This window comes from Strigops habroptila, chromosome 22 (genome assembly GCF_004027225.2).
Source record: "Strigops habroptila isolate Jane chromosome 22, bStrHab1.2.pri, whole genome shotgun sequence".
In the NCBI taxonomy this organism is placed as follows: Eukaryota; Metazoa; Chordata; class Aves; order Psittaciformes; family Psittacidae; genus Strigops; species Strigops habroptila.
In genome coordinates this window covers 2,047,313-2,059,939 of record NC_044298.2, presented here as the reverse complement: position 1 = coordinate 2,059,939, position 12,627 = coordinate 2,047,313, and the positions used below count along the sequence as shown (strand labels likewise).

The 12,627-nt window shown below is 45.1% G+C and overlaps 1 protein-coding gene across 3 annotated transcripts; it reads left to right on the top strand.

Moving 5' to 3' along the window:
• The first annotated feature begins 276 nt into the window (after positions 1 to 276).
• Positions 277 to 12,144, top strand: LOC115602647 (methanethiol oxidase-like). Of its 3 annotated transcripts, none has more exons than XM_030473975.2 (12): positions 277 to 499; positions 3,954 to 4,010; positions 4,727 to 4,839; positions 5,175 to 5,360; positions 6,003 to 6,123; positions 7,066 to 7,248; positions 7,344 to 7,522; positions 8,649 to 8,727; positions 9,226 to 9,347; positions 9,509 to 9,601; positions 10,589 to 10,707; positions 10,850 to 11,305. In XM_030473975.2, the coding sequence occupies exons 1-12, from the start codon at positions 496 to 498 to the stop codon at positions 10,938 to 10,940; spliced, it is 1,347 nt and encodes a 448-aa protein (XP_030329835.1). In that variant the 5' UTR covers positions 277 to 495; the 3' UTR covers positions 10,941 to 11,305. The 3 variants fall into 3 exon arrangements, with proteins under 3 accessions (XP_030329835.1, XP_030329834.1, XP_030329833.1); XM_030473974.2 differs by lacking the exon at positions 10,850 to 11,305 and adding an exon at positions 11,343 to 12,144 and having other exon boundaries at positions 283 to 499; positions 3,957 to 4,010; XM_030473973.2 differs by lacking the exon at positions 10,850 to 11,305 and adding an exon at positions 11,343 to 12,144 and having other exon boundaries at positions 283 to 499.
• The last annotated feature ends 483 nt before the right edge of the window (positions 12,145 to 12,627 follow it).

Genomic DNA, 12,627 nt, shown 5'->3' with positions numbered 1-12,627 from the left:
TAGTTCTGTGAAGTGTTCAGCGGGCAAGTTGTCTTTTTGTAGCTGCCTTGTTTAAGGGCCATGAAATGCTGAAAACACGCTGCCTGCCAGAGCAGACACAATTGAGAGCTGTGCTCGGGCCGGGCATGCCTTGACTCCAGAACTTGAAACACTGCCCAAAGCAAGAGGTTTTCAGCACAACTGTTTCCTCCTTTGCTCTCCTTGGGTACAAAACACCCACATGAAGTACTGGAATGTGAGAGGAGCAGTGGGAAGTGCCGCAGTGGCAGGGCTCCGGCGGAGCTGTGGCAGGTTCCTCCACACTTTCTCGGGAAGTAGAAGCTGAGTTTCCGTCCCTGCTCCGGCCGCACTGGATCCTCCCCTTGGCAGTTGCTCTCCCCAGTCCTGCCCGCCCCTTCCCTTTGCTCATATGCCCCTCTCCCAGCAGCTTCACTGCAAACAACTCCAGTCCAGGCAGCTCTGCTTCACCCAACAGCCCTGAGCGGCCCCTCTAACATGGGTAAGGATCCAGCGGTGGGTCTGGCCGGGATCTGCTGCTGTGGCTGCAGCTCTGCACTGTCCAGCTTGTCCCCAGGGGCCAGAGGGAGCTGGTCAGGAGAGCTGCGGGGCCGAGGTTCCGCGTTCCCTCTGCCTGGTAAAAGCTTTACTCCTTTAAGCTATTGAAAGCCCCTGTGGTTTTAAATAAGTAGCTTTAGTGCTCTCAGTAAATGCCTTTTATGCTCTCATTAAATGTCTCTTTTAGTACCTCTCTATTTAGAAGCTGAAATAAGATTTGGACTTGCTGCTCTGGTTGATTGTGAACATGAACGACACTTGGGAAAGGTGCCAGGGAACCAGGAGCCAGAATTTAACTTTTTGCTCATATTTTTGCGATAGACCATGTCATTTTTATGGACTTTCATTGTTGGATACATGGACAGGAAATGGAAGGGCTAAAATACCTGGAAGCCTTTTCGCATGCAAATGTGTGATTGTGTAACATGCAAGGGGGGTTTCACAAACCAGGGTAAGTTTGTAGACCTTGGTGGAAAAAAAGCCCTTATTTGCAGGGACACAAACAGTGAGTCTGACTCAGCAGAAGTGTCCAGCCTGGTTTATCTGCCTAGGGTGAATGTTTATCTTTCTGTGCTTTTCTAAGTACTTCCACTGCACAGTAACGGAGTTTTGCTTTGCTTTGCTTTCTAACACACTGAAAGTTTCACTTTGTTACCTGTGCGCTGGCTGCAGGAGTGTGTAAGGAGTCTCTGGGCAGTGTATAAAGGGTCAGTTCAATAATGCACCTTAAAGCTTATAGCAGCAGCAGGGGGTGGCTCAGTCACGCAGTTTGGAGTGCCCTTGGCACTGTAGAAGACCAAGTCCTCGGCTGCTCTTCAAATATTTAGCAGATCATTAAAGTCTGCTTGCATGATTTGTTACTTGGATTCCAGCAAGGAAGCGTGGCTTTTGGCCCTGTTGCTCTGTAAGGCCTGTGTCTTGGCCTGTGTCTTGCTGTGTCCATGGGATAGCTGTACACTGACTTCTCCCACTTGTGTGTTCTTTCAGCACAATCATATAGCACATTTGCCTGCTCCCCTTTATCAATGTGTCAGTGCTGAGCTCAGGCACGCGCTGGGGCTTTGGAGAACTTCGTGTTTGCTCAGGCTCTGCAAACAGCTAAGTTTGGCCCAGGTTGATTCCACTCAACTCTAAGTTCTCAAAAGAGGCGGCTGCTTTATTGCCACCTTTCTCCTGAACTCCTTTGTGAAACTGGCCCCTATCATGCAGGATATCAGGCACCAAACAACGGGAACAAAAGGAACAGACATGTTTTTAGCAGCTCGTGGTGTGTATATACAGTAACTGCACGGGAGTTTGGAGGAATGGGGCTTGTTGGAACTTCATTTATGGAAAAAGGAAAATTGTACCTCAGAGCAGTTACAGTTAAATGCGTGCGTCCTTCCTGGGAAACTCACACGAGCTGTTGGCAAGAGAGAAATGTTTTTTGCTTTAGAAAGACAAGGAAGGTGGACTTTGGGGGTGAGAAGCTACCCCTGAGAGGATTTCCTTGGGAAGGTGTAACGTGCTGCAGGAAAAGGGTCTCGATGCTGGAGTCCACAAACCACGTGTGTGTGATGCACCATCCACTGCCTGCTGTCCAGGATACTGGGTCAGCTGCCAGATCAAGGGGGGATCTACAACAGAGCAAGTAATACTACCATGTTTAACCATGGATTATGAACATAGCAGTGTAAATGTTATTGTTAACATGTTGCTACAAGGTGGTACAATCACAGTTCCATGACAACCCCCTGATTTTGTGTTCACAAATGAGCTTGGCATGGTGTATAACAGGGGAAGGTTTACTTCATCCACACTTATCTTCAGGTGGTTAGGTACAATGGTTCAGAATAAAAGAGGGTTTGAATGAGATTAGAGGGAAAGGAGAAACAAATGTGTACGAGAAACAGGAAGATAAAACGTTCATTGTCTTGCTGTGTTTTCTCTGGAAAACAATTTCGTACAAATAATCTTTTTCTCAAAGTAATCTGCAGAAAACTGCATTTGCAATGCTAATGGAGCTGTGGTCTGATGCAAACTGAGCTCCTGCTAATGTAGGTGATTGAGAAGATTGGAAGAAAGTTTCAATTATGGCTTAGGCATAAACCGAACAAAGCAAACTTTCTATTTTATGTTTCCAGATAAAACTACTTCACAAAGCAGGTGAAATTTAACCTAAAGTTCTGAATTGCTCTTTCTGAGAAGACCCTGTCTATGAGGTTATGAGGCTCCATGTGCAGTGAGTGGGTTGCTTGAAGCATTTTGCCTTCAGAGGAAGGCTCCCTAATGAAATGGGCATTGGAACTGTCACTGCCTCTGCATTTGGAATCTGAGATCTGTGGTATTCTGATGCTATCAATCTCTCTCTGAGTATTGGAGAAGGGTAAATAATTACCTGGTTTGCTGCTTCTTATTACAGACACTGGAGGTACAGAGGGAGGCAACTATGCTATGGTTGTGCCTCTGTCAACATGTATTTCACTTCATGTCACATTGAAAAAAAATACGCTGGTGTCCTGCTGCACAGCACTGCTACGTGTTGTGTTTGAAACACTGACTGTATCCTAGTTCCAGTTAGGAATGGAGCAGAAGCTTCCTGCACGGTGTTCAGCAGCCCTGCAGCTCCCTGGCTCGGGAAAAGTTGAGGTTTCTATGCATCGCTTAAGCCTGTAAACTTGCAACGTGTTGTAACTGCCCCTTAAAGCAGTATTTCAGGGTAATATTTTCTTAATTCTAGCCAATAATTTACTGATGCAATCCTGAGCATGTATGTGCTGGTGACTGTGTTGGAGTAGGAATCTCTACTGTACTGAAGGCTGGTTTAATACACCTTAGGTGTTGTTTAGGATCCAGACTGGTACAGAGCAGACGTAAGAGTGGCATGAGAGCAAAGGTGAGGAGCTGAGCTTGTAATAGAAGGTGGAATGGTTGATGATTCCCCTTCCCCTGTCCTTTCTGGTCACCTGCAGTATCACTTCTTACCCAGGCTGTAAATCCTCAAAAATATCCACTTCTTTGGCATTTCTGTGCAGAGAAAGACTGGAGCCTTTCCAGTAGTAATAAAATGGGCTGTTCGGCTCTGTCTGCTTACTCATCTGGCAGTGATTCAGCAGCTCTCTGTAAAACATTTAACACAATTTTCTTATATCCCAGACCCTTGTCATATATGAATGTGCTTTCAAATTGTGAGGCTGAACTCCTGGAAATGAAGGCCCAAATTTCCCATCATTCTTGAGCACAGCATGTCACATTGTGTAACCTCATTTCTGATTGGAGTCAGTGGGACTTACAGGTGCTTGGCAGTGTAAAAACTGGATCTAAGATTTGCCCGTCTCTCTATGCAAAGCCAAAGTCCTCTTAGAGAGATGCTTTGAAATAATCTGGTAATTAAAAGAACTTCTTTTTTTTTCTCCAATCAGCAAAATGTGGAGCGTGTGGCCCAGGATATGCAACTCCTCTGGATGCCATGAAAGGTAAGCACATCTTTTCTAAACCCAGACTGATTTCAGACTCTCTCATAACAACAAATTACTCCTTAGGACAGGAGGGGAAAATAGGAGGAAGGAGTGTTGGGAATTCTGTGTGACAGTTTAGTGACAAGCTTCTCATCCACTTGTAGCTGCACAGAAGTTACGTTCTGTTCTGTAACAGTGTCTGGCTAAATCTGACTGTCACTAAAGCTCTCGAGGCATTTTCCTGTAGATTTTAATAGTGTCAGAACTTCACCTTGAGTCCTCTGATAGATTTTAAAAGCCTCAGTTTTATAGATTGTAATACATAGGCTTTTGGCATGGGTAGAGTGAATTCTGGGCCCTGGCAGCAGGAAGCCGTCACTTGTGTAGCTGGGGAAGGGAGAGGCTCCACACAGCCTCGCAGGTGGGGAGCTGGTCTCCAGCACTGTCCTTCTCCAGGAAAGTAATTGCATCCCCAAAGCCTCTTATGTGAGGAGGGTGAGGGAGGGAAAGGCCCCACAGATGATCAAGCACTTGCTCTTGGCAATTCCTGGCTGCTCAAACTATACGCTACTGGTGTTTCTCCATAAAATGGAAATACTGAGGTTCAGCTTCCTGGGAAGAAACACAATTTACAGACAGAGGTTAAATCCAGAGAAGATGCCCTTACACTTAACCATAGCTTTTTGTTTAATGTGCCAAAAGAAACCATTTTTCCAAGACTTCTGCCTTGACAGGTCCCCGGGAGGAGATTGTGTACCTGCCTTGCATCTACAGGAACACTGGGGTAGAGAAGCCTGACTACCTGGCCACTGTGGATGTTGATCCCAAATCTCCACACTATTGTCAGGTACCTGCATGTAGAACGGCTCTGGTGCTTCTGTTGTATTTTTTCCCATACCATTATTGCATGTCTCCTTAATTAGATAAAGTCTTTTAAAGATTTGAATTAACTTAATAGCATACAGTATTTCACAAATGCTATGCAGTCATGATGTCCACCTTTCTTCTCCTACTTTACAGCTTCAACTCTGCATATCTCAGGCTAAATCTGCTTCCTGACTAACAAATAGCAGTTTCCTTCTGCTCTTTATTAATTTATGCCTTGACATAAAGTCCCATTTCTTTTTGCCTAGGGGAAAAACTCTATCAGACTGAATGTGAAGCCTGTCTCTGACTTTGCAGGTGATCCATCGCTTGCCCATGCCCAATCTGAATGATGAGCTCCATCATTCAGGGTGGAATGCCTGTAGCAGCTGCTTTGGGGATGCCACAAGGAGAAGGAATCGTCTGATTCTGCCAAGTTTGATCTCTTCTCGAATTTATGTGGTGGATGTGGGGACGGACATGCGAGCTCCTAGAATCCATAAGGTTTACATGACTTTAACCTGGGGTTTTATTTCTTACATTTTGACCAAGAGACAGTGATTTTATGGATCCAGATATTGGCATAGATAGAGGTTGGGATATAGACTTACACTTTTCCATGTCTTAAGTGGTTAGATTCTCTTTATAGTCAGTGAAAAAAAGTAGGCATTGCTGGAGTCATGGTTGTCTAACCTGGTTCAGAAACTGGTTTAGGGTTAAAAGAATTATGTCTCAAGAGTGTTTGTTTCGTTTCACTGACTGTAAAGTAAGGAGAGAGGATTACCTTAGATGTACATACATACACTGTCAGCATCTGTACTTAGTCAGTGAAACATCAGTATAGGTCATAATGTGGAATGTAAGGAAACTTCTAAGTGGTCTTTGTCCCACCCCACCTGCCTGCAAATACTCCCATTCATAGTCTTTCAAGTTCTGTAGAACCGTGCCAGCCTTTAACTATTAATGCAGTGGTAACTCCCCCGAGGTCTCTTCCTGTTCAGTGAATTTTGTTTCAAACTGAGTCTCTGACATGCCTCAAAGATTCCCCCCCTTCCCTTCCTTTGTGAAACTTGAACTCCTAGGGGTGAACTGGTGTTCTGTAGTGAGCTCCATGAAGGTGACTGTGACTGTGTATACTCATTTTAGATTGTTGAGCCAGTGGAGTTACACCAGAAGGGTAACGTGGGTAATCCTCACACCTCTCATTGTCTGGGCAATGGTGACATCTTAATCAGCTGTTTGGGAGACCCTTCTGGCAATGGAAAAGGTATTATTCCCCTTCATTACTCTAGGAAAGTGTTCGTGGTGTATAAGTATCATGCTCCCAAAGCACAGGCTGCAAAGCTAGAAGAATTTTTCAGAGCTTACAGTTCTCTTGTGCACATCGACAAACAACTGCTGGAATGGTTAACTCTGGAATAAAAACTTCACTCCCCAGGTAAGCTGCATGGTCACTGCTCTGCTCTTCAGGCCTGATGTGGAGGAATATCTATGGGGCTGTTGATGAGTTCAGCTTCCATGTCCTAGGCTTTTGCATGTATTACTAAAGAAGACCAACTCTAGTGGTTATAGTATGAGCAGGAAACCCGTTAACATTTCGCTTGGGTCCCTTCAACACAGAGCAAGGAAGAATTGCTTTGGAAACTAATGTGCATCAGCTTGGTATTGTGACTTGGCTATGAGAGATGCTGTTGCCAACCTAAATCCTGCTTGTCTCTGTCTAATGAAAATTAAGCCTTTCAGGCTATTCTAGGTTGCATTTCCCATTTAAAACTTTTGAGGGATTCTTGCATATAAATTTTGGTACCTATTCAGATGTAAACCAGCTGACATCTAAGAGAAATAGTAGCTATTAGAAAAAATATACCTCAGTGGTTAAGTGGTGGAAACCTGCTCCTTTTCACAGGGTTTTTCTCTTCTGGATTGTGGGCAAACATGTCCTTGAATAAATGCATATTGTTTATGTAATTCAAGGATACTGATGGCAAGCAAAGAAAACCAGAGGTGACTCCTCCAGCATCTTCTCTAAGTTATCCCTTAATTGAAATGGATTCTAGAAGGGCTGGCAGAGTTATTATTGTTATTATGAGCAGAAATGGAGCAAACTGAAGCTTACAAAAAAAAATCATTACAATGTGATAAAGTATCTCTTTAAAGCTGTGAACTCGTGTGAATGTCTTCAAACAAATGTATTCGGTATTTCTATCAGGTGGCTTTGTTTTGCTGGATGGAGAGACCTTCAAAATTAAAGGAAATTGGGAGAATGGGAAGAAGGTGCCTCCCCTGGGTTACGACTTCTGGTACCAGCCACGACACAATGTCCTGCTGAGCACTGAATGGGGAACCCCAAAAGCCTTGGCAAATGGGTTTAACCCAGCTGATGTAGAGAAAGGTGAGGGGACATTTGTTTAAACTCTCAAAAGTAAAAATGATTCTTTGATAAAATAATATATTCTGTGCTTTTTTTGGTCTGACCTGATCCGTTAGGGCATTATGGCAGGCACATTAACGTGTGGGACTGGAGCACTCACACCTGCATTCAGGCAATTGACTTAGGGAAGGGCTCCGTGCCTTTGGAGATCCGATTCCTCCACGATCCGGATGCTGCAGAAGGGTTTGTGGGATGTGCTCTGAGTAGTGAAGTGTATCGGTTCTACAAGACAGAGGTAAGCAATGAAAGCCATGGCAAACCCAGACGCTGTTGTTTCAGAAAGCTTTCAGTTACTTAGGAAATAGTAGAATTTGGATTAAAAATATGGCTCTGAATTCCAATCTAATTCTAGCCAAGCTATAGCAGTGACACACTGGCACAGGGTGCCCAGAGAAACTGTGGCTGCCCCATCCCTGGCAGTGTTCAAGGCCAGGCTGGACGGGGCTTGGAGCAACCTGCTCTAGTGGAAGCTGTCCCTGCCTGTGGCAGGGGGTTAGGACTGGCTGAGCTTTCAGGTCCCTTCAACCCAACCCATTGCATGATTCTATGATCCAGAGAGCAAACATCATGACAGTGTGCATAGAAGCCAATGCTGTGACTTTCTGAAGCTACCGGATGGTCCCTCACCTTTAGCAGTTGCATTCTGAGTTCCTCTGCTATGTCCAGAATGTAAATCTTCAGCAGCCTGATCCTGAAAGGCAGCAAAGCTGAAAACGTCATGGTACTGGTCTGTCAGCCCCACCTCCAACACCCCCACCCTCCACAATAACTTCGTGATCAATTTGATCACCGATAATGACCTATAAAAGTCTAAAGGAGGGGAAGTCTGGCTGATGATAGGAACATTAGCGATCACTTGAAAAGAGTCTGATGAACACCTGCACTGAGGAAGGGGCTGCAGCATTAGCTCAACAGCTTGCTTTCTGGCCTGCAAGCTGCTCAACAAACGTTGGAGAACTAATCAGAACCTGTAAAACTTGTCACCAGTGTCAGTATGTGCTGCCTGTTGCTCAGCCAGTATTTGGAAGGTGGAGGAGGGGGGGAAAGTGGTGGCTCATGGACAGGGGAGTAGAGGGTGAGCTGGAGAGGGGTGGGACACCAAGCTACAGGAGATGAGGGGTCTTTAGTTCTCCTTCTGTTACAGCAATCTGAGATGTTGTTGCATAGTATAATCATAACATTCTCACTGGCAGTAATAGTTACCATCCTCATCCCTTGCTATGTGTGCATACCACCTGTGTAGAGGGCCGGTTAAATAAACAGCACTGTTTGCTTCTCCTCCCTCTGTCCTGCGTAGCTGAGCTCTCTTGGCTTACATCAAGGCACTAATAATGCTATGTTCTCTCCTGAGCTTTCTGCAGAAAGGAGACTGGGCAGCAGAGAAGGTGATTGAAGTTCCCAGCAAGAAGGTGCAGGGATGGCTTCTCCCTGACATGCCTGGTGAGTGTGAGCATGTTGGAAAAGAAATGTGGTGTTGCCCTCTTCAGTTCCCTGGGGCAGTGGAGCTTTCTGCAAAATGTCATCCTTAAATGGCAAACACTTCCCTTGTAAAATACTGAATTTCTGTTTGGGTTCTTTGTGGAACACTTCTGGTGCCACCAAATTAGCCTTCCTTATCAGCCATCAAGTAGGAGATCATCAGACCCATCTGCTCCCACACCACTAGGTGTGGTCAGTTTCTCTAGAAAAACACGTGGAGTTTGGGTCTTTCAGCATGAGCTCACAGTGCTCAGGAGTGGTCCTGGGAAAGCTGTGGAGGCTGAACCTCCTCTGAGTAGGCACCGGCTGTCCAAGGATGATTGTTTTTGTTCAAACCGTACCTTAACCTATTTTCCTGAGGCTACTGTGACTAGAATTCGGGAAGATAACAGACTCGTGGTCTTGTTTGTTGCTGGGCCTGTCCATTTTCTGACTTTGCTACTGAATATTTTCTTGAAGGTCTTATTACTGACATCCTCATCTCGCTGGACGACAGGTTCCTGTATTTCAGCAACTGGCTGCACGGAGACATCCGCCAGTACGACATCTCCAACACCCGCAAGCCCAAGCTGGTGGGGCAGGTGAGGCAGCAGCAGCAAAGCTGCCACGTACAAGGGCAGTCCAGTCTGCTCGTTTCCTTCTTTTTTAAAAGGAGAAAATGACAATTTGCTTTTGCTTGAGAATTGTCTTTCGTGTTCTTTTGATAGCAGATTCCAATTCTCACCCATTCCCTTGGTTACAGGTGTTTCTGGGAGGCAGCATCACAAAAGGTGGGCCTGTAACTGTAGTGGAAGACAAGGAATTGCAGTGTCAGCCAGAGCCATTTGTGATCAAAGTAAGTTTTCCTCACGTGCACGTTGTCAGTGCTCTGCTAATTGTGATCCATTTTAACATATAACTACACCACAGTCAAATATAGGACAAACAGAGATAGTTTGTGTCTTGGCTTCCCGCCTGGGTAGGTACCACATCTCAGCAGGGGCTGGAGCTAGTGAATTCTGGTAAGTGTTCTGGGTCCTTGGTGAAATTGGACAAGCTGTTTGACTCTTCTGAAGCCTGTGTAATTGCATCTTCCCTGCTGTTGTTAGCTAGCTAATTTAAAGCTAATGCAGTGTGCATTCATCCCATTGCCATCGCTGCTGCTGGTAATCCCTCAACAGGTGATGGTTGAAGCACTAATTCTGCAGTGTTGGGGGTGGGTGTCTGTATGTGTGTAAAGAGTTTGATGGCACCTGGCATCATAATACAAAATGAAAGAGCGTTAATTGTCTCTGGTCATTATCAACATGCATTAATATTATTACTGTCAAGGCAGCTACCCTTGGAAAGTCTCAGGATGTGCAAGAACTGAACGTGGACATGACTAAGATCCGTTGGCCACTGAAGGCAGTTTTAGGAAGATCCACATACTCCTTTTCTTCCTAGTGCAGATTGTGCCCTAGCTGCAGCAGAGACATGTTCTCATTTGCAGCTGTGTTATGCCACTCACCTCTTGCTTGAGTTTTGACACTTCCACCCAAGTACAGTGACCTGAACCCTTGAGCCCTTACTTTCTTACATTACTAGTTCTGTGAATTAAATGGAATTCTTCTGAAATGGCTTCAAGGTTCCCTGTTAGTAAGGAGTAAGACTCCCAATAAAAACTGTTCTCTCTCCAAAGCAGGGACATTGGTGCTGCTACGTGGAGGATTTGGGAGCTCTGGATGGTTCTACCAGGAGCAGAACTGCTGTGCTCTTTTGTTTCTCCTTGCTGTTGCATTTCTTTTTTACAATGTCTGTGGCAGCCTTGTCTTAGGCACCCTGTTCTCTATTATGATTTTAGGGGAGGAGGGTGCAAGGTGGACCTCAGATGCTTCAGCTTAGTTTGGATGGGAAGAGATTATATGTCACCAGCTCTCTCTACAGTGGATGGGACAAGCAGTTCTACCCAGATCTTGTCAAGTAAGAGAACTTTGGTAAACAAGGATGACTGTACAAGCCCATGTTCAAGATTTCTTCCTCAAATAGTGCTATGCACATACCAGCTGGTGCACAGAGCAAAGTTCCCACCCCGGGAGACTAAACCTAGTAACTTTATCCACAGCCTACCAACCTGGATGTTTTACCCACTCACCAGAATCCACCCCTGCTCAACAGGCACACAAAAGCTGGGGTCTGTACACACAGTTTGTTGAAATTGGGATCTATTTAGAAGTAGATGAGAATGGGAAGAAACCAGTGAACATGACCTAGCCCCCAGAATCCGTAGTGCTTCCAAACTGCCTTTGAGTGTATCAGCACAGCTTTCTGTTCTGTTGAACTGAGAAGATGATGTGCCAGATGGCCACAGGAGGGCATAGTGCAGTTGCCTGTTCCTTTATAAGTAACAACAGCTATTCGTTTGCAATTATTCATTGCTAATTTGAGGCTGCAGTTTCACTGGGGTGGTGTAACTCACTTTTGAGATCTGCTAAGGCCCGTTTTGTATCTGGGATTCTGTCTGGTTTGTATTAAACAAAGACAAATCTTGCCCAAATGTGGAAGAGCAACAAATACGAAACCTTTTCCTGATACCTGTTTTCTTGTCCCTTTTTCAGGGAAGGCTCTGTTATGCTGCAGATTGATGTGGATAATGAAAGAGGTGGATTGCAAGTGAATAAAAACTTCCTAGTGGATTTTGGGAAGGAACCTGATGGGCCTGCCCTAGCTCATGAGATTCGTTACCCTGGTGGAGACAATACCTCTGATATCTGGATCTAATAGTTGTCTGGAGCTGGTTTCAGGGGTTTTGTTGTTGTTGCTGGGGTTTGGGGGGGTTGTGTTTGGGTTTTTTCCCCTCTTTCTCCTTCTCACTCCTCTTTACCCTCCACTTCTCTTTCTTAAAGGTGAATGGGGTCAACTGGAACTTTGTCCACTGTCTATATTTAGACTTTCATTGGGGTGAGCCACAGAAGCTCCACTTTCTTCTCATTCTGAGGCAGCCAAGTGAATCTCTCTGAAACATGATCTACAGCTCATTTTCTCTACTCCTTCCCCTTTCACAAGGTCCTGTGTAATCACTGTTGACTGTTGGTTTCAAGGCCGAGGTCACCAGCTTTTTGCTTTGTTTTGCCTTGTTTCATGCTAATTTGCCTTGCCACTGTTTGTTGATGAAGAAGCTGTTCCTAAATAGCTCCATAGGAAGGATACATTCCATGGGCTTGTCCCTGAGCAAGAGTGTTCTGTCCCTGCAAAGCTTAATTTGCTCATAAAGTAATCATTGCTCTACAGCAGACACAGCATAAAAATCATACATATCTATCTAACCTGAAGCCACACGCTTCTGGACTTGGGTTATATTTTAACATCTGTGCACTGATGTTATAAAAATACAACAATAAAAGCATTCTTCAAGCCAAATGGAGCTGCACATCTTTTTTCTCTTCAGCATTTGGACATTTTCAAATGTAAACGTCATTTCGGGAAGTAACAATGGCATTCATCTGCAGATTCTTTGGTGAGGAATTTATTTTCGCTGAAGCCACCTTTGTTGGCATTATTGCAAGCAAAGATTCTCTTCCATCTTCTAAGAGTGGAGGGAACTACACAATCCCTTTGTGCACACTGTGTCAGAGCCAAGCAATGCCACCAGCAGGTGCCTGACTTGTGTCTGCAGCTTCTTGAGCAGACCAGCACTCACTGTCCAACCTGTCTTCTGTTGCCAGTTCCTGATGCATCTTCCCTAAGCTGTTTCCTGGGTCTGATTCACTTTTCTGCCTCTCTGGATCTGTTGCTTTCCCATCTGTGTCCGTTGCCAGGCTCTGCTGTTCCCTGCTGAGCTTTAGCACTGCCAGTTGTAATGCTGGAATTGCAGCAGCAGTATCACAGGAGCGGCACGTTGAT